The sequence below is a fragment of the Danio aesculapii genome, chromosome 22 (genome assembly GCF_903798145.1).
Source record: "Danio aesculapii chromosome 22, fDanAes4.1, whole genome shotgun sequence".
Classification (NCBI taxonomy): Eukaryota; Metazoa; Chordata; class Actinopteri; order Cypriniformes; family Danionidae; genus Danio; species Danio aesculapii.
The window spans coordinates 2140287-2168239 of NC_079456.1; the positions used below are offsets into that span (position 1 = coordinate 2140287).

General features: G+C 39.2%; 2 protein-coding genes across 2 annotated transcripts; both read left to right on the top strand.

Annotated features, from left to right (window-relative positions):
- The first annotated feature begins 741 nt into the window (after positions 1-741).
- On the top strand, positions 742-21175 carry LOC130216547 (zinc finger protein 721). Its single transcript, XM_056448442.1, has 7 exons — positions 742-1036; positions 1324-1659; positions 3414-4385; positions 10644-10769; positions 11066-11125; positions 13711-14073; positions 16686-21175. Exons 1-7 carry the CDS (start codon positions 982-984, stop codon positions 17417-17419), a joined length of 2646 nt encoding a protein of 881 aa, XP_056304417.1. The 5' UTR covers positions 742-981; the 3' UTR covers positions 17420-21175.
- On the top strand, positions 9923-27900 carry LOC130215656 (gastrula zinc finger protein XlCGF49.1). Its single transcript, XM_056447499.1, has 3 exons — positions 9923-9949; positions 22081-22190; positions 25708-27900. The coding sequence occupies exons 2-3, from the start codon at positions 22136-22138 to the stop codon at positions 26433-26435; spliced, it is 783 nt and encodes a 260-aa protein (XP_056303474.1). The 5' UTR covers positions 9923-9949; positions 22081-22135; the 3' UTR covers positions 26436-27900.
- The last annotated feature ends 53 nt before the right edge of the window (positions 27901-27953 follow it).

Consider the following 27953-nt stretch of genomic DNA (forward strand, 5'->3'; position numbering starts at 1 on the left):
TCTGTAAGTTAGTTCTTCCGAGGTGAGCTGGCAAGAACACCTTAGTTCTTCACAAGAACTAAAGTGCGTTTTCTGCGTTCCTGGAATTGAAAAACAGCCATTGTTTTGGTTTGTCAGTGTATTTTTTGTTTGTTTGTCGCGTTTATTGATGACGCTCCTTTGCGGCCGCCTTGCCGTGATGACGCGTTCATTCAGCGTCGAGTCTTCAGAGCTGAGGTGAGTCGTTGACGCTTTTTCTCGTGTTTACACAACAATAAAACACACTTTACAGTTTATTAAAGCGACAATCTGCGACTAGTTTCTGCATTGAGTTCACCTCTATCTGTGTGTCTGCTGACCAAAACAATACAGCAGGCAGAGAGGAGCTCTGAGAGGACAATACGAGCTCAGTGTTTGGGTTTGTCTGCGTTAGTGTGTAGTTTTTACAGGTTTATGTTCATTATTTTGTAAAGTATGATCTGTAAAGTAAGATAATAGGAATCTACAGCGGCGATTATAGTTATATACTTTGATGCTTTTTATGTTTTAAAGGGTTTTATGATTTCCCAGTTTGTGTTCATAGCACATAGGCTACATCCGAAATACTTGATTGATATGAATACCTAAAATATAGACCAGATATTGATATAAATGTGATTAGAATAGTACAATAGTATATTTGTCCTGCAAACGGTCAGTATAAAATTATATTATGGCTCTTATATTATCAGAGCTTCTTAAATCCTCTTTATTTTATATCAGATGTTCCTGTTTTTACTTCAATCGTCATACTGATATCTTCAGAGCTACATATTGACACTTTAATTTCATTGATGTCAGCTGACTTTAATCACATATTGTGTCACCTACAAGATATAATAACACCATATGTTTTGTTTGGTCAATCAGTGTAAATGAATCAGATTTCTCTGTTTCTTCTCCTGAAGCTCTGCCACCATCAGTGAAAGACAAAGACAGAGTTTATTGAAGGACAGTGAGAAGATGAGTGATCCAGAACCCTGCAGAATTAAACAGGAAGAGACTGAAGAGCTAATAGGTTTGTGTTTATTCATTACTCTTCAATAATGAGGCTAAACAACAGTCAGCTTGTTAATCTTTAAGCACTTTATCAGTTTTAGTTCTGTCTCATCACTTATTTTATCTTAACAAATTTTTTCTGTTTTAGAATATGGCATGCTGTTTTTTAACAATGTAAAGTTTAAACTTTAAAACATTCCAGTGTAAGTGACTGTATCAGATATCTCCCATTAATCCATTAAAATCTAGCCATAATGGCCACTAAACTTGAGCTCTTAAAATGTGACTTATTTACTTAATTTTCAGATGTGATGGTGGAGGAGGAGAGTGAAACATTGAATGGAAATGAGGAGAAACATGTCAAAAGTGAAAATGAAACTCGCACAAACACTGAACACAGGTGCACCTGCACTCAGTGTGGAAAGAGTTTTGGGCGCAAATACGGTCTCATCGTTCACATGAAGACCCACACTGAAATAAAACCTTACAAGTGTTCGCGCTGCGACAAGAGATTCAGTAAGACGAAACATCTGAGAGCACACAAGAAGATTCACACTGGAGAGAAACCGTATCACTGCATTGATTGTGGGAAGAGTTACAGGGATATATTTACTCTGCAGAGACACACAAAACAATTTCACGGTGAGTAGATCATCTAAATATCCAGTCCTTCCAGGTCGTAATAATTAAGATTGTCAACTTCAAGTCATCATCATAAAATTCATACTCAAAGTACCATTACTTGCCTAAAAATGTAGTGCAAGTAGAGTAAAAGTATCTGTTGTAAGTATTACTCAAAGTTTGAGTAAAGAGTAGACCTTTCAAAAGTACTCAAGAGTAATGACTAGTGAGTTTTACGCTGTTAAAGGCTGATTAATATTAAAGACATTAATATTAGGTCAGATTTAGGTCGTGACATCAGGTGAGCAAAATTCAACGTCTAGCCAGCATCTAAAGACATTATTTTGATGCCCAATAATGATGTCAAATTACGTTGCTATTTGGTTAATTTTAGGTTGTTAGAAAATGGCCAAAGTCCATCATCGAGCCAACATCTTAAACCAACATCCTATTGATGTCAAATACTGACATTTATTCATGTCAAATACTGACATTTATTATTTATATGGCAACCAAAATCTAACGTCTGATAGACGTCATAGTGGTAACGTCCACACAACATCAAGCTGTTACATCATTAGATGGTGATATTGATTGGTTTTAGATTGGCTGTTTGAAATTGACATTGTCCTGACGTTGAGTTCTGACGTCAACCCATTTTTTATTTCCAAACAAAATGCAGCATCCCCACAATGCTGGGGTACAATGTCAATCTGACACCATGTTGACGTCTTGCGCCTGCTGGGTATTTCGGTCATCATACAGTAAACAACCGTTATCGTCTCATCAGTGACATGCATCTTAACAGTCTCTGGGTCAATGCGTGTAAAGATTTTGGACATCTTCTTAGACTCTTTTAATGCTTCCAAACAGTTTGCTGCAATTATAAAGCGCACGTGTCTTGAGGTAGTTCAGTATGATGCGATTTACCTTCTATGTCCGATTTAATTGGACAGAAGTCACAGAACTGAAGAAACACTAGTGACTGCAGGTTGAAGGAAAGTAGCGGAGTAAAAGTACTGATGCAGCCAAAAAAAAAAAAAGTCATCAAGCAAAAGTACACATTTTTATAACTACTTGGTAAATTACAATTCCTGAGAAAAACTACTCACAGTCATTTGAGTACTTGTAATTACTTACTTTACACCAGGGGTCACCAAACTTGTTCCTGGTGGGCCGATGTCCTGCAGATTTTAGCTCCAACCCTAATCAAACACACCTCAACAAGCTAATCAAGGTCTTCTTAGGCAGTTTTGCCAACCCTGTTCCTGAAGGCACACCAACAGTACACATTTTCAACCTCTCCCTAATCAAACACACCTAAATCAACTTATCATAACACCAGAAGAGACTCCAACACCTGAAGTTAATGGGTCAGAAAAGGGAAACATCCAAAATATGTACTGTTGGTGTGCCTCCAGGAACAGGCTTGGGAAACACTGTTCTTAGGTATACTTGAAACGCCCAGGCAGGTGTGTTGAAACAAGTTGGAGCTAAACCCTGCAGGACACCGGCCCTCCAGGAGCGAGATTGGTGACCCCTGCTTTACACGACTGATTCTCATACATCAAATATAAGCTCCAACATGTTAAATTATTATAATACCTCACTGAAAAGAGTTGGGATGTCTGTATTTATTACTGAAGTGTGGTATTTATTTTTAAATCACATCAGAATAAAGGGTCTTCAAAGTAACTGCGAAACTTTTAAAGTGGATCTCCTGTTTTGTTCTCGACTGATCACATGTCTGCTCTTTGTTTTCATTCAATGTTCAGAGATGACTGAAGCCGTGAAGGTCCACCTCAATGTTCAAACAAAGATGAAGGGTTTTTTATGCTCTCTGTGTGGGAAGAGTTACAGTTGTCAAAACAGTTTAAAAATCCATCAGATGATCCACACTGGAGAGAAACCGTACAAGTGTTCACACTGCGGCAAAGCATTCAGTCAGCTACACACCCTGAAAGCACATGAGAGTATTCACACTGGAGAGAAACCGTACACATGTACTCAGTGCGGGAAGAGTTTCAGACAACCATCAAACCTTTATCAACACAAGATGATCCACACTGGAGAGAAACCGTACACATGTACTCAGTGCGGGAAGAGTTTCAGACAATCATCAAACCTTCATCAACACATGATCGTCCACACTGCTGATAAAACGCATGAATGTGATCAGTGCGGAAAAGCATTTTCAACACTTTCAGTGCTGAGGATCCATCTTAGAGTTCATACAAAGGAGAAACCATATTCATGTTCTGAGTGTGGAAAGAGTTTTACAGTGCAGTCGCAGTTCAAAGCACATCAGAAGATGCACACTGGTGTGAGAGAGTTTGTGTGCTCCGAGTGTGGGAAGAGTTTTATTACAGCAGGAGGATTGAAACAGCATCAGATGATCCACACCGGAGAGAAACCTTTCAAGTGTTCACACTGCGACAAGAGTTTTGGGCGCTTGCAAAAACTGAAAATACACCAGAGGATTCACACTGGAGATAAACCGTATACATGTAGTCAGTGTGGGAAGAGTTTCAGTCACTCACCGAGCCTTCATCATCACCTGCTGATCCACACTGGAGAGAAACCTCACAAATGTGATCAATGCGGCAAAACATTTTCGAGGCTTCCAGGACTGAAGGACCATCTTCGACTTCATACAAACGAGAAGCCTTATTCATGTTCTGAGTGTGGAGAGAGTTTTACATCGCGGTTATATTTAAGAAGACATCAGAGGATCCACAGTGGTGTGAGTGAGTAATATGTGCTGGGAGTGTAGGAAGACTTCTATTACAGCTGGAAGCTTGAAGCGACATCAGAGGATTCACACCAGAGAGAAACCATACACATGTATTGAACGTGGGAAGAGCTTCACAAAATTGTCTCAACTTATTAAACACATGAAGATCCACATTGGAGTTTAGCCTTTCAAGTGATCACACTGCAACATGGGATTCAGTTTATTAGAAAACCTGAAAGAACATGATCCACACTGGACACATTAACACAATCGTAATACCTTTTTGAACTAATATCTTCTTCAAACTAACCTAGGTGTCAAAAACATTTGCTACTTCATTCCCTCAAACCCTGAGATAAGTGTGTTTACATTGCTCTGCTAGTACTTTCTCTATTGGCAAACACTAGGGGTCACTAAACTTGTTCTTGGAGGTCCGGTGTCCTGCAGAGTTCAGCTCCATCCATGATCAAACACACCTGAACAAGCTGTTTGAGGTCTTAAGGACCTCACTACATCACAGATATGCTCACTGAATACAAACCTAACAGATGCCTCAGATCATTAGAATCAGGTAAACTTGAAATTCCAAGAGTTCAGTCAAAGCAGGGTGAATTCGGCTTCAGCCACTGCTCGGCCCCGCTGCTGGAATCAGCTTTCAGAAATGACCAGATGTTCAAATCAAGACTTAAAACACATCTGTTTAGCTCTGCCTATACTTACCGAGCACTGTACTACTTCTGACAGATCGCACTATCAGGTGTTAACACCTTGTTACCTGTGGGTTTTTTTTGTACTTGTTTCTTTTATTCTTGTTTATGTAAAGCACTTTGAATTATCTTTGTTTATGAAATGTGCTATAGAAATAAACCTGCCTTATTAGGCATACTTGAAACTTACAAGCTGGTGTGTTGAGGCATGTTGGAGCTCATCTCAACAGGGACACCAGCCCTCCAGTACTGAGATTGGTGACCCCGTGCTCTAGAGAGTTCCTCCAAGGCCCCAACACCTGACTTGGTGGAGGAGCCAGTGCTTGGCCTATTATGTTGTCGTCTATGCACACTTGGTCGACCTACATTCTGGAAAATTGGTGCTTGCAATGCACAGTCATTTGGTCAATGCATCAGTCAGCCACTGTGAGTTCCCCTCCTTAGGCAAACCTGTGTGCTCCCTACCAGCTAAATATCTTATTCCAGGGGTGTCCAAACTTGGTCCTGGAGAGCTGGTGCCCTGCATATTTTAGTTGACCTGTACCAACTAATCAAGCTCTTTCTAGGTATACTAAAAACATTCAGGCAGGTGTGTTGAAGGAAGTTGGAGCTAAACTATGCAGGACACCAGCCCTCCAGGACAGAGTTTGGACTCCCCTGTCTTACTCATATGTGTTGCTCCTCCTGGATAGGGATAGCCCATATGTGTGTACACAAGGGTTTCCCCTGTTGGGTAGTGAGTGGCCTTCCTTATGACTGGAATGCTGTAATTTCATAATGTACTGTCGTATCATAAAAATCTCTTGTTTTAGGACCCCATGTAAATTCTAAATTCCCATATTTCTGGGGATGTTGGATGGTTAATCATTTGGTGGTGCTTGTGCACTCAGTGCTATCCACTTGGCATGAATCGCCCCAAACACACAACAGATTCTCCTACGTCACATACTTTAACCCAGTGTTTCCCAACCCTGTTCCTGAAGGCACATCAACAGTCCACGTTTTCAACCTCTCCCTAATCAAACACACCTGAATCAACTCATCAGAACATTGGAGGAGGCTCCAAAACCTGAAGTTAATGGGTCAGATAAGAGAAACACCGAAAATATGTACTGTTAATGTGCCTCCAGGAACAGGGTTGGGAAACACTGCTTTAACCTATACTGTTGTTTTACGATATAACGATAGTGAATGACTGAATTTAGAATGTCTCAGTTGGGGATGTGGCTGGTTTTGGCACAGCGACTAAATCGCCAGCTTAATGCTATTCTATGCTTGGTTCCTCAACGATAGTCTGATATACTGTCTTGCAGGTCTATCTTATATACTCCGAATACAGAGTGGCTACACCTGCAGATTGCACTCACTAATATTATTGGCATTTAATTGCCTCTATTTTATAGTTTTCAGAGTGATTGGTCTTCCAAGGGCGTCCCGTGCTGTAATTTTACAACATAATTTCTCCATTCCTGCATTTAACATTTATAACCAAGCCATTCATTGTTAGGAAAGAGTTTACACCTCAATGAAATCGACTTTCCTGAAGACTTCTAGTTAAATGTGTGTTAAAGAATTCCAATCTATTGTAATAGGGCACGTGTGCACACACGTCCAGGAACCAGTGGTGGAAAGAGTACCATTACTTGCCTAAAAACGTAGTGCAAGTAGAGTAAAGGTATCTGTTGTAAATATTACTCAAAGTATGAGTAAAAAGTAGAGCTTTCAAAAGTACACTAGAGTTGGGAGTATTACACTGTAAAAATCTGATGCATTTACATCTAATTTGTGGATGTGTGTAAACGTAACATTCTGTACAGTGTTGCCAACTTAGCAACTTTGTCGCTATATTTAGTGACTTTTCAGACCCCCAAAGCGACGAATTTTAAAAAAGCGACTGGTAACAAATCTAGCGAATTTATTTGGTGTTACTGGAGAGTTTTATAGACTGTCATGTGTCCGCACTGTATTGTTCCTACTCTTTTCAATGAGCTGCAGGTGATGCCATAGGCCGCTCCCTTGCCTCAAAGCACTTACAGTTAGCCCAGCCCTCGTATACATCAGTCAGATCGTTCCTCTACGTGCCTAATTTAGCACCGCGAGCGCGAGGCATTTTCCTTGTGTTTTTACAGTTAAGCCGATCTTAACTGAAGCTTCCATTGATTTAAATTTAACAATTTAATTTGGCCGTGACCATTTTGGAATTTGTGTGTTTATGTCTGGGAGATTAATGCAAATTATTATACATCCAAATTTATATTCAAACAATACATTTAATAAAATTGACATGCATATATAAAGCGTAGTGCAACTCTAAATATTTATATTACTATAAACATTAACCGTAGGCTGTTAAAAACCGCTGGACGTGATGATGTCAGTAATATGCAAATTGGCGCATGACGTAATCTAGCGACATTTAGTGACTTTTCATTGAAAATAGTCGGCAACACTGATTCTGTAGTGCATTTAGTTATTGCCCAGCAGGCACACAACAGCATAAGATGTTAATATTTGGCTAGATTTAGGTTGTGATGTCAGGTGACCAAAATTCAATGTCTAACCAGCATCTTAGGACAATGTTATTTTGATGTTGAATAATGTCAAACAACGTTAATTTTAGCTTGTTTTAGAAAGTGACCAAAATCCAATGTCAAAATAAAATACTGACATTTATTCGTCAGGTATGGCAACTAAAATCCAACATCTGATAGACGTCATAGTGGTAACGTCTACACAACGTCAAGCTGTAACATCATTAGAAGTTGATTTTGGGTAAGATGTTTGACATTGACCTAATGTTGGGTTCTGACGTCAACCCAAATTTCTTTCTTAAACAAAATGCAGCATCTCCATGACATCGGGGTACAATGTCAATCTAACGTCATGTTGACGTCTTACGCCTGCTGGGTGTTTAAGGCCATTTTTGTCATCTTACAGAAAACCTACGTCATCTGCTCATCAGTGACATGCATCTAAACAGTCTCTGGGTCAATGCGTGTAAAGACTTTGGACATCTTGGACACTTTTAATGCTTCCAAACAGTTTGTGCAATAGGGTATATGCCGAAGCATGCTAATAGGACTTTTACTTTGCCAGTAACCTGGGTTATTCGTTTCCGGTGAACTGTATGCCATTGCAAAATCGGCGCGTTTAATGTCTGTTTTCTTTATAAATCAGCGATCTCCACTGGCTGAGTGATATCTGATATAAAGTGGGTCTCAGATTGTACAAGAAGCAGTGCATTAAATTACATTTGACCCTGCCATGTCTTTATAATATGAGCATTTATTTTACCCCAGTATATTCAATGGAGCTTCTGCGCTAGCCTGCAGATTCTGACAGGCGCGTGTGAGCAAACAGTTTTTTGTTTCGTTTTACGCTTGAAAAACTAAATGAATGCCAAAGTCTGAATATATTTTAATCACATTACAACATCGATGCTGTAAAAGTAACCGTATATAATGGGAAAAACTCACAATAACAGGTCAGTATGGGAAAAACACTAGCTCAGCATATATTCTTTTATAAATCGCCCATGTTTTGAGGTAGTTCATTAAGATGCGATTTACCTTCTATGTGTGATTTGATTGGACAGGAATCACAGGACTGATTTTTCTAATCCCCATTGACAAGAAAAAATACAGTAGTGACTGCAGGTTGAAGAAAAGTAGTGGAGTAAAAGTACCAATACTGCACTTAAAAATGTACTCAAGAGAAAGTGAAAGTACACAGTTTTATAACTACTTAGTAAATTACAATTCTTGAGAAAAACTACTCAATTACAGTAGTTTGAGTATTTGTAATTAGTTACTTCACACCACTGCAAGGAACATACTGGAATATTCATTGGTTTGAATGCAGCATGTTTACAAAATGCAAAATACATTGCCACCCCTTGCAATTGTCATGTCACCCCTTTCCCACCCACAATTTATTCTTTAAGATCCACGCTTGACTTGGACATTAAAGAAAACAAATAAACTAACAAAAAACCACTATCAATTTGTGTAATACTCTTAATTTAAAACTGGACCCTACCATAGCGGTCATTCTGACCATTCTCATACTAGACGTCATGTTTACATGCTAAGCGTCTATTTAGATATTGAAATTAAAATTTGAATGTTTGTCATGTTTAAATAAGTCATCTCCCTAAAAATACGACCTTTTTGGTAATACAATTATAAATGTCTCACTTTTATTTTCACTTTCAGAAGCAGAGGAGAAGGAAATTTACATGTTTAGTACAAGTCAGGCAATTTTAGATTTGCGTTTTATTTTAACAAAGTTATCAAGTTGCAAAAGTAAAAACAGTCCAAATGACCGCCTCTGCAGTTCTAGTGTTAAACTGGTTCTTGGTTATTTTTAAAACTACATGCTAACTATATGAAATTTAATACGTTTGTTGTTTTTGACTATATTTTGTGTTTTGGTACTCACTGTAGAAACGTTTTTACGTGTAATCTGTCAGCCATGAATTCCGTTAATTGAATTAAGTGCATTTCTAACAACGTTATTAGTGCCTAAAAACAGTGTTTAATCTCGCAATTAAGCTGATTTTGCTTAACGTTTGACTGTTTTGGCTTGTTGGTGTGTATATCTATCTATCTATATATATATATATATATATATATATATATATATATATATATATATATATATATATATATATATATAGATATATATATATATATATATATATATATAGATTTAGATATATAGATTTAGATATATAGATATAGATATATAGATATATAGATATATAGATATATATGTGTGTGTGTCGCGTTTATTGACGACGCTCCTTTGCGCCGGCCTTGTCGTGATGACGTCAGCACTGACGCGTTCATTCAGCGTCGAGTCTTCTGCGGTAAGTCTATCATACTTTTTCGTCTTTAAAACAGTCTATTTATCGTTATAATCTGCGACTAGTTTCTGCATTGAGTTCACCTCTATCTGTGTGTCTGCTGACCAAAACAATACAGCAGGCAGAGAGGAGCTCTGAGAGGACAATACGAGCTCAGTGTTTGGGTTTTTCTGTGTTAGTGTGTAGTTTTTACAGGTTTATGTTTGTTATATTGTAAAGTATGATCTGTATAGTGAGATAATAGGAATATACAGCGGCAATTATAGCAACTTTGATGCTCTTTATGTTTAATAGTTTTATGATTTCCCAGTTTGTGTTTATAGCACATAGGCTACATGCTAACAATCGAAATACTTGATTAAAATGAATACGTAATAGTTAGACCGGATATTGATATAAATGTGATTAGAATGGTACAATAGTATGTTTGTCCTGCAAGTGATTAGTGTTAAATTAGCTGATCCTGAATGGCTGTTTTTAATCTGAGGCTCATCCATATTATCAGAGCTGCTTAAATCCTCTTTATTTCATATCAAATGTTGCTGTTTTTACTTCAATCATTATACTGATGTTATCAGAGCTACATATTGACACTTTAATTTCATTGATGTCAGATGACTTTAATCACATATTGTGTCACCTACAAGATATAATAACATCATGTGTTTTGTTTGGTTAATCAGTGTAAATGAATCAGATTTCTCTGCTTATTCTCCTGCCGTCATCAGTGAAAGACAAAGACAGAGTTTATTGAAGGACAGTGAGAAGATGAGTGATCCAGAACCCTGCAGAATTAAACAGGAAGAGACTGAAGCGCAAATAGGTTTGTGTTTATTCATTACTCTTCAATAATGAGGCTGAAGAACAGTCAGCTTGTTAATCTTTAAGCACTTCAACAGTTTTAGTTCTGTCTCATATCTGTCTTTTCATTTATCTTAACAATTTTTTGTGTGTTAGAATATGGCATACTGTTTTTTAATGAAGTGAAGTTAAAACTTTAAAATGTTCTTGTCTTAGTGACTGTATCAGATATTTCCACATATATACCATTAAACATCTCGCCATAATGGCCACTACAATCTAGACTCTTAAGATGTAATTTATTTACTTAATTTTCAGATGTGATGCTGGAGGAGGAGAGTGAAGCACTGAGTGAAGATGAGGAGAGATACGTCAAAAGTAAAAACTGAAACTCGCACAAATGCAAATGTTTATTGATCACTCCTCAATAAGGAGGCTGAAGAACAGTGAGGTTTTAGATCTTTAAGCACTTCAGCAGTTTTAGTTCATGTTTATATTCCCTGTAGTTTTATCTTGACATTTGTTTAGAACATGAGTCCCACCTAAATTAACTTCAAAACACTGTTTTATTACATTAAGTGAGATTAAACGGTAACATTTTTTTAATTGTTAGCCTTAAAATCGCATTTTAATACCTGGGGCCTGTTTCAGTAAGGAGGTTCAAGCAACTCTGAGTTTAAACTTGAACTCTGAGTTGATTTACTGAGAGATTAAAAACTCAGAGTTTTGGGTTTCAGAATAGCGGATCTGAGTTGGGTCAATCAACTTTGAGTAGAGCAACTCAGAGTAAAGCTGCGGTCACACTGGGCTTTGTGCGTGCGAAAAGGGGCGGCATTAAACAAGATGTTTAGACATTAAAAAGCCAGCGATTTGCTCCATGTTTTAAATTTCTGTCCAGAGAGGTCATGTTTTCATCCTCGATTGGTCTCACGCAGTCAAGTGATACGATTTCGCAGGTCAGAGTTCACCAAGCTTGAACTTTGCACCGCAGCAACATGCGAAACTTGACGCATGACCCTGTGTTTCCGGTCTGACGCATTAGCGTGCGTATGAATGGAAGTCTATGGTAGGAAAAGCCCAGTGTGACCGCAGCTTTAAGCACACACACCGCAACTATAAAAAGGCATCATCAATGGAGCGCAGATATTACGAGTGACCCTGGCAACATCTTTAAAAAGAGATCAGCATTTCTTTCTCCAGCTGAACTTGATCTGCCCATGCAAAGTTATAGCAAATATGAGCATATATTAAAACAGCAACACTACTGCATCAGTGACAGACAGCAAGCGTGGGAAAACTGCTGTATAATAGAGTAAGTATAGAATATAAGTATAATAAAATAGGTAATGTTATGTGTGACAATTATAAAAATTTTACACACGTTCCCACCTTTATACACATTGATCAGTTTTAATAGATTGAAAAGTGCACTTGTGTGTGTCTGCCTCTATTATTGATCGAGTGATAGAGGTTGACATGACATTTAGAATGTAAGCAGAACTAAACAATAATTTTTAGAAAGAATAATAATCCCATTAATCTAGTTACAGTAGATATCCCTGTTGAAGGTCAGTGAATTTAAGATAATTATTCAATAAAAAAGCACAAGCCATTCTCATACGTGACTTTGTTCTTTGTGTGACTGAAATGTAGGCAATAGCTATGTTTACATCCAAATATAATAATTAAAATTATGTGCAGAACTGGAATAACACATAAAAGACGTGCGAATAAAGCAGCGTTTGCATCCAACGAGTCAAAGAGAACAAAATCGTCACTTCCTGATTAACTGGTGCCAAATATCAACAGTAAAAACAGAATTTACTGCGGTGTTAATCTTTTCTTTATTTAATAGAAGACAATGCTGCCACTGAACACATGGTGGCGTGGAGACGTGGAGAACAGACGCTCTTGACATGCTCCAGATGCCATTAATAATATAATAACATTAATACTGAAATGGTTTGGCGTTTTAGAATGACCAAAACAACATTTCAGATGTGTTACAGAGTGCTCAGCCTGCTGGTTTGTCTATTCACACACACTTTCATCATCATATGATCTTTTATAACAAACATTTATGAATGCAATTACTATAATTTGTTCAGTAAAAGTGTTTCCATCGTAGTTTATGCGCATCTTTTCTATCGAATAAAAGTTTATCCTACTCAGTTATGCGCGTGTTTTTTATGCATATTTTCAAAAGTTATGAGCATCATGATGTTTCCATCAATCGTTTTTATGTGCACATCCAAAATGAGCATTAATAAAGGTGGGTGGAAGTGTAAGGCTAAGGCAAGAAATACCGCTTCGTCTGTAAAAAAAGGGGAGGAGACTGACAGAAACTCTGAGTTTAGAGAATAAAACCTGCTCCTGACCAAAAAAGTGTAAAGAGCTTTGAGTGTGCAGAGAAGTGCTATATAAATGTAAGGAAATATTATATTGTTATCCATCTATTATTCCCCTCTGATTTTGGGAATAATATACATTTATGTTAGTCCAGTTGCATCGTACTTGGCAAATCATGACATGATAAACCACAGCTAATCTCAGCTTTTTAAATAACAGATATCTGTTAAAGTAAGCACAATATAAAATACCTTTAACATATTAAATAAACACATAACTAATATAATAGGCTAAAATATTACACAAGGTATTGCAAAAATGTAAATAATGGCCTACTAAAAAATATATATAAACAAATTCCTACACACACCACTTAAACATGCACTCAAATGCTCATGAATAAGAGCGCTTGTGTGTTTTGCTGAGATGTTGAAGTGGTCAAATGTCTTTGTGCCTCAGCTTTTATACCACAAGTTTAATGTAAACACTATGAACTCGTGTAAATCACCTAAACTTTTCCTAACTTTATTATGAATTATTTTAGATTTACAATCTATCCTTGCGCACTGTCTGCTATTACGCACTATAATGAAACATATTTACTTATTTTTCAGATGTGAAGGAGGAGAGTGAAGCACTGAGTGACCATGAGGAGAAACATCATGTCAAAAGTGAAACTGAAACTCAGTTAGCCACAGAGCAAAGTTTTTTAATGAACAGCACAGCTGTAAACAGTTTCATCTGCACTCAGTGTGGAAAGAGTTTCAGCCGCAAGTGCAGTTTCAGCCTTCACATGAAGACCCACACTGGAAAGAAACCTTACAAGTGTACTCACTGCGACAAGAGATACCGAAATTCAAGACATCTGAGATCCCACATGAAGAGTCACCCTGGAGTGAAACCGTTTCACTGCATTGATTGTGGGAAGAGATTTGCAGATTCATCTTCTCTACGAACACATGCGCGAACATTTCATAGTAAGTTGATCATCTAAAGATCCAGCACTTCCAGGTTTTGTTATTGAGAATAATTGTGGAGGTTATAACACACATTTAAAGGGGTTGTATAATGCTGCTTGATGTCTTTATTTGTCATGACTGTAAGAAGCTGTTTGTGTTTATATGAGATTCATAAAATCTAAAACACCAAAGCTTCAATCCCAAAGAGATATTCTTGCTGTTGAAATTGAAATGCTCTCAGTTTTTACTATTTCGGCTTTGCTTGAGTTGAGACTGGTGTGTTTTTCACACAGTAGAGTTTAATGCATCCCTCGACTCGATAATGTAAACTGCACAGACTTAAGGCCCTGGTATACTTTTAAAATAAGTTATTTATTGTTCTTCATTTGAGGCCAAAAAGAAGTTTGAATACACTGATTTTAAACCTTCAGACACCCGTATGCTCCAGTAGACTTCTAAACACAACACGATTGGTGACTGAGTGAATGGTTCAAACAGCGACACACCCTATTACTTTCTATTTGGCATAGGTCTCAAACTTGATTCCTGGAGGGCCGCCACTCTACACAGTTTTGCTCTAATCCTAATTAAAGACACCTGATCCAACTAATAAAGGTGTTCAAGACTACTAGAAACTATTAAGCAGGTGTGTTTTGAAGCTAAACTGTGCAGAGACAGTGTTTAGAAAACAATGTTTAGAATTTTATCAGATGTGACGAGCACGTCAAATATGAAAGCCTCCGCAACTCGCAGCTGTACGTTTAAGAACAGTCATGGTTGAGTTTAGGGTTGAGGAAGGTGTAGACGTTAATAATGATGATGGTTAGGTAAAGGGTTGAGGAAGGTGTAAACTTTAATAACTGTGATGGTTGGGTTTAGGTGAGGAGTAGTTGTAGATGTTAATAACTGTGATAGTTGGGTTAAGGGTTGGAGAAGGTGTAGACGTTAATAACTGTGATGGTTGGGTTAAGGTTTGGGGAAGGTGTAGACGTTAATAACTGTGATGGTTGGGTTAAGGGTTGGGGAAGGTGTAGACGTTAATAATGATGGATAGGTAAAGGATTGAGGAAGGTGTAAACTTTAATAACTGTGATGGTTGGGTTTAGGATTGGGGTAGGTATAGATGTTAACTGTGATAGTTGGGTTTAGGTGATGACTAGGTGTAGATGTTAATAACTGTGTTAGTTGGGTTAAGGTTTGGGGTCTGTGTGGACATTAATAACTGTGATGGTTGGGTTTAGGGTTAGGGAAGATGTAGACGTTAATAACTGTGATGGTTGGGTTAAGGTTTGGGGTAGGTGAAGACGTTAATAACTGATAGTTGGGTTGAGGGTTGGAGAAGGTGTAGACATTAATAACTGTGATGGTTGGGTTTAGGGTTGGGGAAGGTGTAGACGTTAATAACTGTGATAGTTGGGTTAAGGGTTGGGGTCGGTGTAGACATTAATAACTGTGATGGTTGGGTTTAGGGTTAGGGAAGATGTAAATGTTAATAACTGTGATGGTTGGGTTAAGGTTTGGGGTAGGTGTAGATGTTAATAACTGTGATGGTTGGGGTAGGTGTAGACATTAATAATTGAAATAGTTGGGTTAAGGGTTTGGGTAGGTGTAGACGTTAATAACTGTGATAGTTGGGTTTAGGGTTGGGGAAGGTGTAGACGTTAACCATTATGGTTGGGTTAAGGATTGTGGTATGTGTAGACATTAAAAACTGTAATAGTTGGGTTAAGGGTTGGGGAAGGTGTAGACGTTAATAACTCTGATTGTTGGGTTTATGTGTGAAGTAGGTTTAGACGTTAATAACTGTGAATGTTGTGTTTAGGTTTGGGAAAGGTGTAGACGTTAATAACTATTATGTTTGGGTTAAGGATTGGTAGGTGTAGACTTTAATAACTGATGTACAGTGCCATCTTTCCGACAACATAGTTTTGACATATGGGTCTCTAACTTCAAGTTATGCCTCCAACGTACTACAAGTTATGCCTCTTAATGTTACGCCCCTCTCTTGCGGTTCGTAGACAGACCCTACTCCAGCTCAAATGTGTTTAGGAGCTAAAACACTTCCCAAGAAGTTCGATTTAGTTCTTAGTTTTGGCTCTGTGTTGCTGCTGATCTGAAAACGTGTGAAAGTACCACATTTACTAACATGTTTTTGCTCTAAACACACCACATAAGTGGAGTCGAGTGTTTGAAATAAATTGTTCCATGAGATGATGCCATAGATGTGTGTTTTTAGACACGTTTAATTAATAGAAGCTGTTAAATCCTCTGCGCTGTTTGATTTCCTGAGCGTGACTCTTCCTTGTGGTGTATTTGCACATTGCACGATTTACAATTGATCACAGAGCCTTGTTTTCCTGACAACATGTGCATGAGAATGGCGTCTTTTGCGTTTTAAAAGGTGCTTTAATTTCAATTAATTATGAAGCCCTAGATGGACATGACGTTGGCATTTATGCTGCTGTTAGAAACATGTATACATGCACCACCCCAATTGTTTTGATACTTATTGATTCTTACAAAGTATGTGTTTGCGCAAATTTGTAATGAAAACATGCTGATTGATTAATTGTTTGCGTCTTTCACATTTGCTCTTAATGTAACTCTTCTTGTCTTTTATTAATTTTCAGAACTGAGTGAAAACATGAAACTCTACCTTAATGTCCACACGAAGAAGAGGCCTTTTGTATGCTTATCATGTGGAAACAGTTACAACCGTCCAGACAGTTTAAAAAGACACGAGATTGTCCACACTGGAGAGAAACCTTTTCAGTGTTCACAGTGCGGCAAATCATTCAGCCGGTTAGGAAACCTGAAACTACATGAGAGGATTCACACCGGAGAGAAACCGTACAAGTGTTCACACTGCAGTAAGAGCTTCAATCAGTCGGCAAATCTGAAAACACATGAGATGATGCACACTGGAGAGAAACCGTTCGCATGTACCGAGTGTGGGAAGAGATTCAGACACTCATCACACATGGGTCGACACATGAAGATCCACACTGGAGAGAAACCACACGAATGTGATCAATGCGGCAAAACGTTTTTGAGCATTTCAGAGCTGAAGGAGCATCGTAGGGTTCACACAAAGGAGAAGCCTTATTCATGCTCTGAGTGTGGAAACTGTTTTACTCGACTGACAAGTTTAAGAAAGCATGAGAAGATCCACACTGGTGTGAAAAACCATGTGTGCGTTGTGTGTGGAAAGGCTTTTATTTCATCTGGAGACTTGACACGACACAAGAGAACTCACACTGATGGGAAGCCATTTATATGTGTCGAGTGTGGGAAGAGCTTCAGGAAATTATCATATCTCAATAAACACATGAAATTCCACACTGGAGAGGAAACACAAAACTGATCAATGCAGCAAAACACTTTTGAGTGCTTCAGAGCTGAAGAAACATCTTTGAGTTCATACAAAGGGGAAGCTTAAAGGAAGATTTTCGCTCGTGCTGATCGTCAATGTTTTTTGAGATGTTTTTGTTGACATGAGTGTACATACAAAATTACTCCCTGACCTTAGATGAACATATGTGAACAGAAAAGTGAAATTATACCATCAAATCCTACTTGATCTTTAATTACTCTCCATAATTACCAGAATGTCTCCCTCCTGCCAACATTTTTGTAGTCACTGTTGAGTTTATCATACAACTCTGTGTGTTCAGAATTCAATGAAAGAAGCAGCCCCACATTCGTTAGGGATGGCGTGAAACTGACATTTTGAGTTGTCAAGATCCTGAAGCGCAAGTGTTTCGAAACACTGCACCAAAGCATGATCCGAAACACCCAGATCACGTGACTAAAACGATTCAAAGCAATCCGAAACACCCAGATCACGTGACTAAAACGATTCAAAGCAATCCGAAACACCCAGATCACGTGACTAAAACGATTCAAAGCAATCCGAAACACCCAGATCACGTGACTAAAACGATTCAAAGCAATCCGAAACACCCAGATCACGTGACTAAAACGATTCAAAGCAATCCGAAACACCCAGATCACGTGACTAAAACGATTCAAAGCAATCCGAAACACCCAGATCACGTGACTAAAACGATTCAAAGCAATCCGAAACACCCAGATCACGTGACTAAAACGATTCAAAGCAATCCGAAGCACCCAGATCACGTGACTAAAACGATTCAAAGCAATCCGAAACACCCAGATCACGTGACTAAAACGATTCAAAGCATCGGGCATTTCAGAAACCTTTCGAGACCTGCCGAATCTGCGTTTGATTGACAATGTCAAAAGAAAACTCTGTTTTAAGTAGCCTAGTGGACTGTGCGTGTACACGAAGTAACTGGGTTTGAATCTCGACTTATATAAATACTCAGAAATTGTGAATAATGTTACTTTTTTATGACCAAAACAACATATTTATTCACAAAGCGTTAATTCGGATGTCAGACCAATGCTAAAACAAAACATGTTACAAGAACAGAGCTGATGACCTTTAGCTGCATCACCTTGGATCTCTGCATGCCAGTCAGAACCTCTCACCGCTTTACTAAAGCACTTGAAACCTCAATTCTACAACGTGGAGCTAGGGTTAGGGCAAACTCTCTTTTTTACCTCAATTTGTTTAACTGCTTGATTGCTGAAGCTTCTACAGCAGGGGTCGCCAATCTCTGTCCTCCAGGGCTGGTGTCCCTGCAGGGTTTAGCTCCAACTTGCCTCAACACACCTCCCTGGATGTTTCAAGTATACCTACTAAGACCTTGATTAGCTGGTTCAGGTTTGTTTGATTAGAGTTGGAGCTAAAACCTGCAGGACACCGGCCCTCCAGGAACAAGTTTGTTGACCCCTGTTCTAAAGCATGGGTCTCAAACTCAATTCCTGGAGAGCTGCAGCTCTGCACAGGTTCGCTCCAACCCCAATCACAGCTGATCCAAATAATCAAGTTGCTCAAAAGTCTTGAACATCTTGATTAGTTGAATCAGCTGTGTTTGATTAGGGTTGGAACAAAACTGTGCAGAGCTGAGGCTCTCCAGAAATTGAGTTTGAGATCTATGTTCTAGATCAGGGTTGTCCAAACTTGGTCCTGGAGGGCCAGGGACCTGCAAAGTTTAGTTCTACTAGCTAGACACACCTGGTCTAGCTAGTCAAGCTCTTACTAGGCTTTTTAGAAACATCCTTGCAGGTGTGTTGAGGCAAGTTGGAGCTAAAATCTGCAGGACACCGGCCCTCTAGCACCGAGTTTGGACACCCCTGTTCTAGAGCAATATATAAAAGTGACTGTAGAGACGGTTTTCGAAACCTTTCGAAGCTTCAACACAATAGTTTCTACTGCTTCAGTGTTTCATGAAGCCTCGCTCAGCCCACTGCTAACATTCGTCTTGCCTCAGTGCATCTTCTTCTGTAATGTGTGCTTGTCTAAACTATTTTGTTCTTGAGCACCATCAGGTGGTGTTTATGATACCTATAGCAGCTCCATGCACATGAACAAAAGGACCAATCTCATTAGTGGACCAATTTTAGACAAGGTGCGTCAAAATAAAATAAAATTTAACTTTCACATTGGTTTGTTTTGTCACGAAGCAATAAATGTTGGTGGAAAGCATGAGCGAAAATGTCTCGTTGTATATCAGTCTTTATTAATTGTTTACAAAGAATTAAATTTACCTTCCTGAAAATTCTCAGTTGATCGTTAAACATGTGTATGCTAATGAATTCCACGCCGGGTGCGCACTCATTCACAATTAGCATAATCCCCTCCTATGAATTTACTAAATTGCCATGTAGTTTTACTAATACTCTGTGCAAAATTACTTTCTGTTCCCCATGTGAGATTTATCCTCTCATTTAGGATTGATCTTTGAATTAAACAGTTAGTTCACCCACTCTCTCATGGCCTTCCAATCTTTTAATACCTTCATTCATCTTTAAGCACAATTACGATATTTTAGATCAGGGGTTCTCAATCTCAGTCCTGGGGGTCCAGTGTTCTGCAGATTTTAGCTCCAACCTAAATCAGACATGCCTGGGCTAGCTAATCAAGCTCTTAAGCCGCGGTCACATTAGAGTTTGAGCTTGCAAACTTCTGTTAGACTGTGCTGCGAAAAGGGGCAGGATTAAACAAGATAATTAGACATTTAAAAAGCGGGCAATTGGTCCATATTTAAATTTAAAGAGGTCATATTTTGATCTTTGATTGATCGCACACAGTCACGTGATGCGATTTTGAAAGTCAGAGTTTACCAAGCTTGAACTTTGCAATGCAGCAAACTGCGAAACTTGTCGCACAAGCTTGCGTTTCCGGTCCGATGCAGTGTGACTGCAGCTTTACTAGGCTTTCTAGAAACATTCTTGCAGGTGTGTTGAGGCAAGTTGGAGCTAAAATCTGTGCGACACCGGACCTCCAGGGCCGAGTTTCAGAACCTGTTTTTAATCTGAGAGCTTTCTTATTCTCTAAAGATAGCAAGGGTCCTGAGATGCTCAAAGTCCAGAAAAGAAAGCAAAACATTGTCAAAACTGTCCACGAAACTTCAGAAGTTTAATTATAATCATACAAAGCTTTAATATAACTTTTGTTTGCCAATAAAACATTGTACGTGCAATGAAATCGTTGCCAACACAGTAAGGATGCCATGGAGTGACGCATTGGATTTGAGTAGAATTGAAAGTGAAACTAACAGATAAATCATTAGGATTAATCTTAATGATTGTTAGCATCTCTGGAGAGTTTTAACCAATCATCTAGTCTACTCAGGCATGGAAAAATCAATCATTTTCTGTGTAAAACCAGCTTTAGGACAAAGAAACATTGTCTCGAGGTTTATCAAGGTTTCATTGTGAGATTAAGATCAGCTTATAGATGGAGTTCCTCACCAAACAACACTATCTGAAGGTTTTTTTTTTTATTGTAGGCTAGCTTTATGAAATAATTTAGCTAAATATGCAAAGTATGAAAATGCAAAACCTGTTTTTATGTTGATTTCTTATGTATATTCTGCAACTCTTAAGTTTTCAACATGTATAGATGTACCTGTTCAGGACAGCTGATTTATTTCAATGTGTGCTTATTTTTAAACCTAAGGTAATGCTTTAGTCTTTTTAATTATAAGTGAATTTTTAACAACCTTTCAATTGCCTAATAAAGCGTATTTCACCTGACACATTATTGAGTAAAGCGGCTTTTTTTCTACATTAGCAATTGTTTTGACTTTTAGTAGCATTTTATTTTGAAGATCCGCCGTTGTTCCCGCCTCGCCGTGATGACGTCAGCACTGACGCGTTCATTCAGCGTCGAGTCTTCAGAGCTGAGGTGAGTCGTTGACGCTTTTTCTCGTGTTTACACAACAATAAAACACACTTTACCGTTTATTAAAGCGACAATCTGCGACTAGTTTCTGCATTGAGTTCACCTCTATCTGTGTGTCTGCTGACCAGAACAGTACAGCAGGCAGAGAGGAGCTCTGAGAGGACAATAGGAGCTCAGTGTTTGGGTTTTCTGTGTTAGTGTATGAACCTTTCTATGTTTTGTTAGTTATATCGTAAAGCATGATCAGTGAAGGGAAATAATGTGAATATTGTGGCAGATAAATGAACTTTGATGCAGAAAACATTGAATTAATTGTTTGTGGTGTCCTTTATTTATTTAAAAGGGTATAGGTTAGTGTACATACGTGATAACAGTCTAATTAATTGGTTTAATACGTGGTATTTAAACCAAATTTAATTATAGATGCATTTTTTTTTAATTATTACAATAGTGATCAGTTCATCCTGCAAACACTCAGTATGTTTAATGAGTGTTTATAGTCTGAGGCTCATCAATATTATCAGAGCTGCTGAAATCCTTTGTATTTAAGGTCAGTAGTTACTGTTTTTGCTTCAATCATTATACTGATGTCTTCAGGTCTACTAATTGCCACAAGTTAATTTTATTAGTGTCAGCTGACCTGCACAAATTACATAATCAAATATTGTCACCTACAAGATGTAACACCATAATATTTACTTTCTCAATCAGTGTAAATGAGTCCGATTTCTCTGTTTATCCTCCTGAAGCTCTGCCGCCATCAGTGAAAGACAAAGACAGAGTTTATTGAAGGACAGTGAGAAGATGAGTGATCCAGAACCCTGCAGAATTAAACAGGAAGACACTGAAGAACTAATAGGTTTGTGTTTATTCATTACTCTTCAATAATGAGGCTGGAGAACAGTTGTTCATCTGTAGACACTTCATCAGTTTTAGTACTTTTTTTATATTACCTTTTATTTTATATTAACCTGTTTTGTGTGTAGAATATGGGAAAGTTAACTGTAGTGCTCAACTTGTCTTTTTTCAGGTAACATTAAAAGGTAAAATTAATACAAAAACTCAGCCGATGGGTGAATTTCTCATATATCATCTTAGAGACGGATTCTGTGATAGACACTGCTTTCAATATAAAAAGAGCAGGGCTGTGCTTCTCTAAACATTCTTAAGGCTAGAGACAATATTATCTGGAAACGCAGCGCTGATTGCTGCTGAACCTGAAATGCTGTTTAAAGGTCTCGTGCAACATCTCCTGGATCTTCATCTAAATGATGAACACTTTCATTGGTGCTTCCAACTGAGCTGCTCCCAGTTTGATGAGCTGCTGTCCTGTGTGGACAGGAGGATTTCCGCCTCAGCACACTAACAGCAGGCGCTACATCAAAATCATGCCATTACTAGAAAGCTCCTGATTGGTTAACATAACCAAAGTTCAGATTTTTTAACTAGAGTAATTTTTACGAATCACGTTAAGCACTTCAAACGCCAGAACACCAAGATAAATTGCGTCTTTGCATCGACTTACAATATAAATCACTCAAGCTTGATGCTTCATCTATGCCTAGTGCAAACGTACCATTAGGCACAAGTCTTTTATTAAATATGGAAAAGACGAACACAGCTTCTCCTGCTGCAAGAAAGTTCAGTTTTTCACTTTGATGTTTTGTGCTGTGTTTAAGAACCTAGGGTTCGTACTTCTCTTAACTGATCTAAGATGATTTGGCAGATCCTGGATCTGTTAATCTTGTTTGTGAATCAGATTAAAATATCTGGATGAGCTGATCTGAGATCGCTGCGTTAGTTGTGAAGGACGGATTTATCGATCCTTGAAACCATGATCAGCAATGCAGTGATTGGCTGAAGGCACAGGGATACACCGATCCCAATACTTGGACCGGATATCGGTTCGGTACTGCATATTTTTGCTGGATCTGATATCGGCTAGCTGGTATCGATCCAAATCCGATTTTGCGCATGCGCTATATTCTGTGCAATTTATAAGCCAACAAAAGCCATGGAGGAAGCTTACAAGGCACTAGAAGATTGTCATGTAGGCCTACTATATCCTAAATGTTCTGAAGCCATTCTATAGTTTAATGTGAAGCACAGATGAATATTCACGTGTTTAAATTCATGTTCACTTCCGTCAATCATTCTCTGTTCATTCGCAATTCAAACTGCGTGTCGCGATCATGACAACTCTAGCCAATATAATGCAAGAGGAAATCTGATAATGACAAAGGTTTCATTTTACCAGTGGAAAAATGGTCCAATAATGTTGTTAATGACGAATTGTAAGCATATGTCTCAATAATTCAACTTCAGAATTATGAATAGTTGTATTCTGATATACTGATTTACTGTGCATTAATGACCAGGACATATTGAAAGTCTGTTCAAGTCCACCATATCAAGTCTATACAAAATTAAGTATTTGAACCAGCAGTAGACCTACACATAGGCCTAATATTATTATTGTTTTTTATCATATGTTTGAGAAATAACAATAATAACAGCCTAATATTAACCTTTATTTACATCTACAGACTCGGGAGAAAATCATATTAGGTGCTTTCGACTTCATGCAGCGCTGCGCAGACCGATCGAAATCTGTCCTAAAGCGGTGCATGCCGGTTAGAAATTTTGTAAGGATTGAAGCTGCGCAGACGCCACATGACTGTCACATGTGGCATCAAAGTACTGTGACAGTGCTCCGAGATCAGTCGATAGATTCAGCCGGTGCAGCATCTGAAGAGCTGCGATGACGACTTCGATATTACACGATTGGCCGAGTTCACCACATGACAACAACCACGTGTGTTTCGGGTTTATTATTGGACAAATTCCGTCTCACAAATTTCCAAACAAAAAATTAACCTTTCATACCCTCTCTATCTTGTACACATCATGCTTATTAAAAGACTACAAACATTTTACTGCAGTATCATCTTTTGTTAAATCATTTGGTCATAATGACTAGATTGTTGATCGCCGGCTGCAGCTGTGCTTCATGTCGAACGCACCTGTTGGTTTTATCCAAGCGGCAACCTCCCGCTCTCTCTCGGGAAGCCAATACGGAAGTAACTGAAACTGCAATTCATCAAAGTTCCGCTAGTCCTGGCTCCATAATAGAGCAAGTCGCAATTGAGCCCTCTGTTAGAATGGCCAACTTTACAACAGAAAAAAAGGTGTTTCCAGCCTGGTACAAAGAACGATTTTGGTTCATATAGCTATTATTACCCTCCATGACAACTGTGAGGGGGTGAATTTTTTATAACTCATCCATTTCCTTTATATTAGGTTTTAATATGTTTGCATAATTAAGGGCGTGGCCAATTGAGTGACAGCTAGGTCTCGCTGCTCGCCGTCACTTCACCTCAGCTGAATCCAGCAGATTAGCCACTGATCTCGGCATGTTCATCGTATTTTCTTTAGTTTTATGTGGCTTTACACAGTCAGCTGCCTTTTGGACTTATTTCTTACAATTATCAGATGATATGGGATGCTGTGTGCACTTAATTGTGCTCACAAACCATTCATGTGGCCTCCGTTACCCATGTGAGTAAAGTTATATACTTATACACCATCTCTATAAATGTATTTGTTTTATTTAAGATCATTTATCATTAATATTTTTCTTTAGACCCGTAAAGCACTCCAGAATGTGCCAGATTGATTAGCTGTAGGCTCTAGAACAGTCATCTGAAGCGTTATCATACAGTGTTATGCTGGAGTTCATCAATAGTCCTGCATTTACTAACACAGACTATATCTGAAGTGTTTGGAAGTAATTCGCGTTCTCCTCCTGTAGAAAAACGTCATAAGAACAATGTTTAGTGGCTCAGTGTATGACTACAGTGTTTTTAAAAGTCTAAACACTTTATTGATATAGTGTACAGCCAAGCACATGTGGTCAGAACACAAACGAGTCGCAGGTAATAGAGTATTAAGCGTTTCTCCCAAAGTAAAGTCTGTCTGCCAGGTCTAAGCAAAGTGCCAGCAGGTGTCTGTTACTCCGTTCACTCTCCGCCTCTTTGCCCTTGTTTGGTATCCCGCCGTGGGTGCGATGACGCGCGAACAAAATGGCGACGGTTGGCCGCGCCTACTAGTAGCTTCTTTTGCGCTCTTCAGAAACCTATGGGTGACGTCACGGATGCTACGTCCATATATTTTACAGTCTATGGTTTTATCACACACATCATACAGAGAGCAAACATTTGTGAACTCCTGCTATATAAAGTAAACAAAAATAACTTGCTTTTCAAGAGGGGTGGCGTTAACGTGGGCTGGGCATCCTCTTAAAAATGATAGGGGAACACTTAAACCTCCACATTTCTCTCTTAAAATGTAACTTTCATTTTGTTTTTAATTTTCAGACCCGAGTGAAGACATGAAGGTCTACCTTGATCTCCGTATAAAGACGCAGCCTTTGTTATGCTCTCTGTGTGGAAAGAATTTTGCATGCAAACGGAGTTTGAGAAGACATCAGACGATTCACACTGGAGAGAAACCGTACAAGTGTTCACAGTGCGACAGCAGATTCCGTCAGGCAGAATATCTGAAAAAACATGAGATGATCCACAGTGGAGAGAAACCGTACAAGTGTTCACACTGCGACAAGAGCTTCAGCTTGTCGGTATATTTGAAAACCCACGAGAGGACTCACAGTGGAGAGAAACCGTACACATGTATCGAGTGTGGGAAGAGCTTCAGGCGATTATCACACCTTAAACGACACATGAAGATCCACACAGGAGAGAAAACGCACGAATGTGAGCAGTGCGGCAAAACCTTTTCACGGCCTTCAGAGCTGAGGATCCATATTAGAGTTCATACAAAAGAGAAGCCTTATCCATGCTCCGTGTGTGGAAAGAGTTTTTCACAGTCGTCAAGTTTAAGACTACATCAGAAGATCCACATCGGAGTGAGAGAGTATGTGTGCGTTGAATGTAATAAGACTTTTATTAGAGCTGGAGACCTGAAACAGCACCAGAGGATTCACACCGGAGAGAAACCGTTCACATGTACTGAATGTGGGAAGAGCTTCACGAAGTTAGCAATTCTTTATAAACACATGATGATGCACACTGGAGAGAAATCATAGTGTGAGTAATGCAGCAAAACTTGTTTGAGTGCTTCAGAGCTGAAGGTCCAAGTCGGCGCCAAACAACTAGCGACAAATGTTAGCCGCATTTCCACTATCGGGCCAGTGCGAGTCAGGGCTTTAATCGGGCCAGGCCGGGCCAACAGCCCGGGAGGTTGAGAAATGAGGCCGAAATCATGTCGCGTTTCCACTGTCGGGCTAGTTGCTCGCAGCGCGTCACGCAAACACCGCCCCCAGAACGTCCCCCGAATCAAACGTCACACAACCCGTCACACAACCCGCCCACTTCAGCGGGAACAAAAAACTCAAATTATAACCACAAACACAACCTGGCATCACTACGAGAGCTGGAAGATGGAGAACACCGAAGCGATTGCTTTTTTACTGTTTGTGGTCTGTTGGTGTAAGGCCAGACAGCGATCCCTGGATAAGGACATTCGAGTTCGGCGGCATTTACTTCGAACACAGATTTTGGCTGCAAGGCGCAAAAGAGCAGCCGAGCGACGAGAACGACGACAGCAAAACAAATGTAAGGGAAGAAAGCATCTTGTCTCCACTTTACCTGACAGGAAAACTCCGCCTTTGTACGTAACCCCACCCCGAAGCCCCAGTTGGCCCTCCTTGGCCCAAGGTATTCGGCGGGCCGAAAAAGGCCGGACGCTGGCCCCAAGGAAGCCCCGCTTTGGCCCGATTACGCCCCGGAAGTGATAGTGGAAACGCGACTGGCCTTGGCTCGCCCTGGCTCGCTCGCTTTAGGCGCGATAGTGGAAACGCGGCTATTGTCGCCTTGCCTTGGATTGCATATGGACCATAAAGCTGCATGTGAACACACTGAAGGTATGAAAGCAAACTGAAACGAGAGCTACAAAGAGGATGTTTCTTTCCACACCGTGAGTAGCAGTATTTGTTTATTATATTCGTTCCGCAAAGGAAAACCGGCCTTCCAATGCACACAGGCAAAGCGTAAACAAAGACTATAAAATAATGTGGACGATGCAGCATCACCTTCTTCCATTGAATGATTTGGCAGATGACAGGCACAGATAGTCACTAATAAAATGCTGAAAAGAAGCCTGGGGATGCACAGAAGAAATTCCCAAAGGAGGCAAAACCACGGTATCAAACTCCTGCATGTCAAATCAGCACCCTGAACTTCTTATCGGACCACCTGTGACTGCACCGTATCGAAAAGGCTTGCTAAAATAATCACAAGCACTTATATTTAAAACATGCAACAATATACCATCTAATGAAAACACAGTGTGGCGTTAATTTAACAAACAGTGGTCCCTCGCTATAACGCAGTTCACCTTTCGCGGTTTCACAGATTAGTTTTTTTTTGTGCAGTTTGGGCGTGTTTTTTTTTACAGCGCATTGTGTTCTGCGTCCTGATTGGCTGTAGACCATTGTCAGTTAATCTCCTCCATGTCTCCTGTACAGTACAGAATGCGTTCAGCTTGCCAAATTAACATTTAATTTAAGCGAATGCTGCGGGGCGGTGTGACGCCGTTCCTTTTA

What these genes read in the sequence shown, in the direction of transcription:
- LOC130216547 (XM_056448442.1), top strand. Translation starts at nt 982, where the DNA reads ATGAGTGATCCAGAACCCTGCAGAATTAAACAGGAAGAGACTGAAGAG. An exon ending in ACACACAAAACAATTTCACG is followed by an intron (nt 1,660 to 3,413) that starts GTGAGTAGATCA and finishes TTCAATGTTCAG; the next exon opens with AGATGACTGAAGCCGTGAAG. An exon ending in TGAGGAGAGATACGTCAAAA is followed by an intron (nt 11,126 to 13,710) that starts GTAAAAACTGAA and finishes CTTATTTTTCAG; the next exon opens with ATGTGAAGGAGGAGAGTGAA.
- LOC130215656 (XM_056447499.1), top strand. Translation starts at nt 22,136, where the DNA reads ATGAGTGATCCAGAACCCTGCAGAATTAAACAGGAAGACACTGAAGAA. An exon ending in AGACACTGAAGAACTAATAG is followed by an intron (nt 22,191 to 25,707) that starts GTTTGTGTTTAT and finishes TTTAATTTTCAG; the next exon opens with ACCCGAGTGAAGACATGAAG.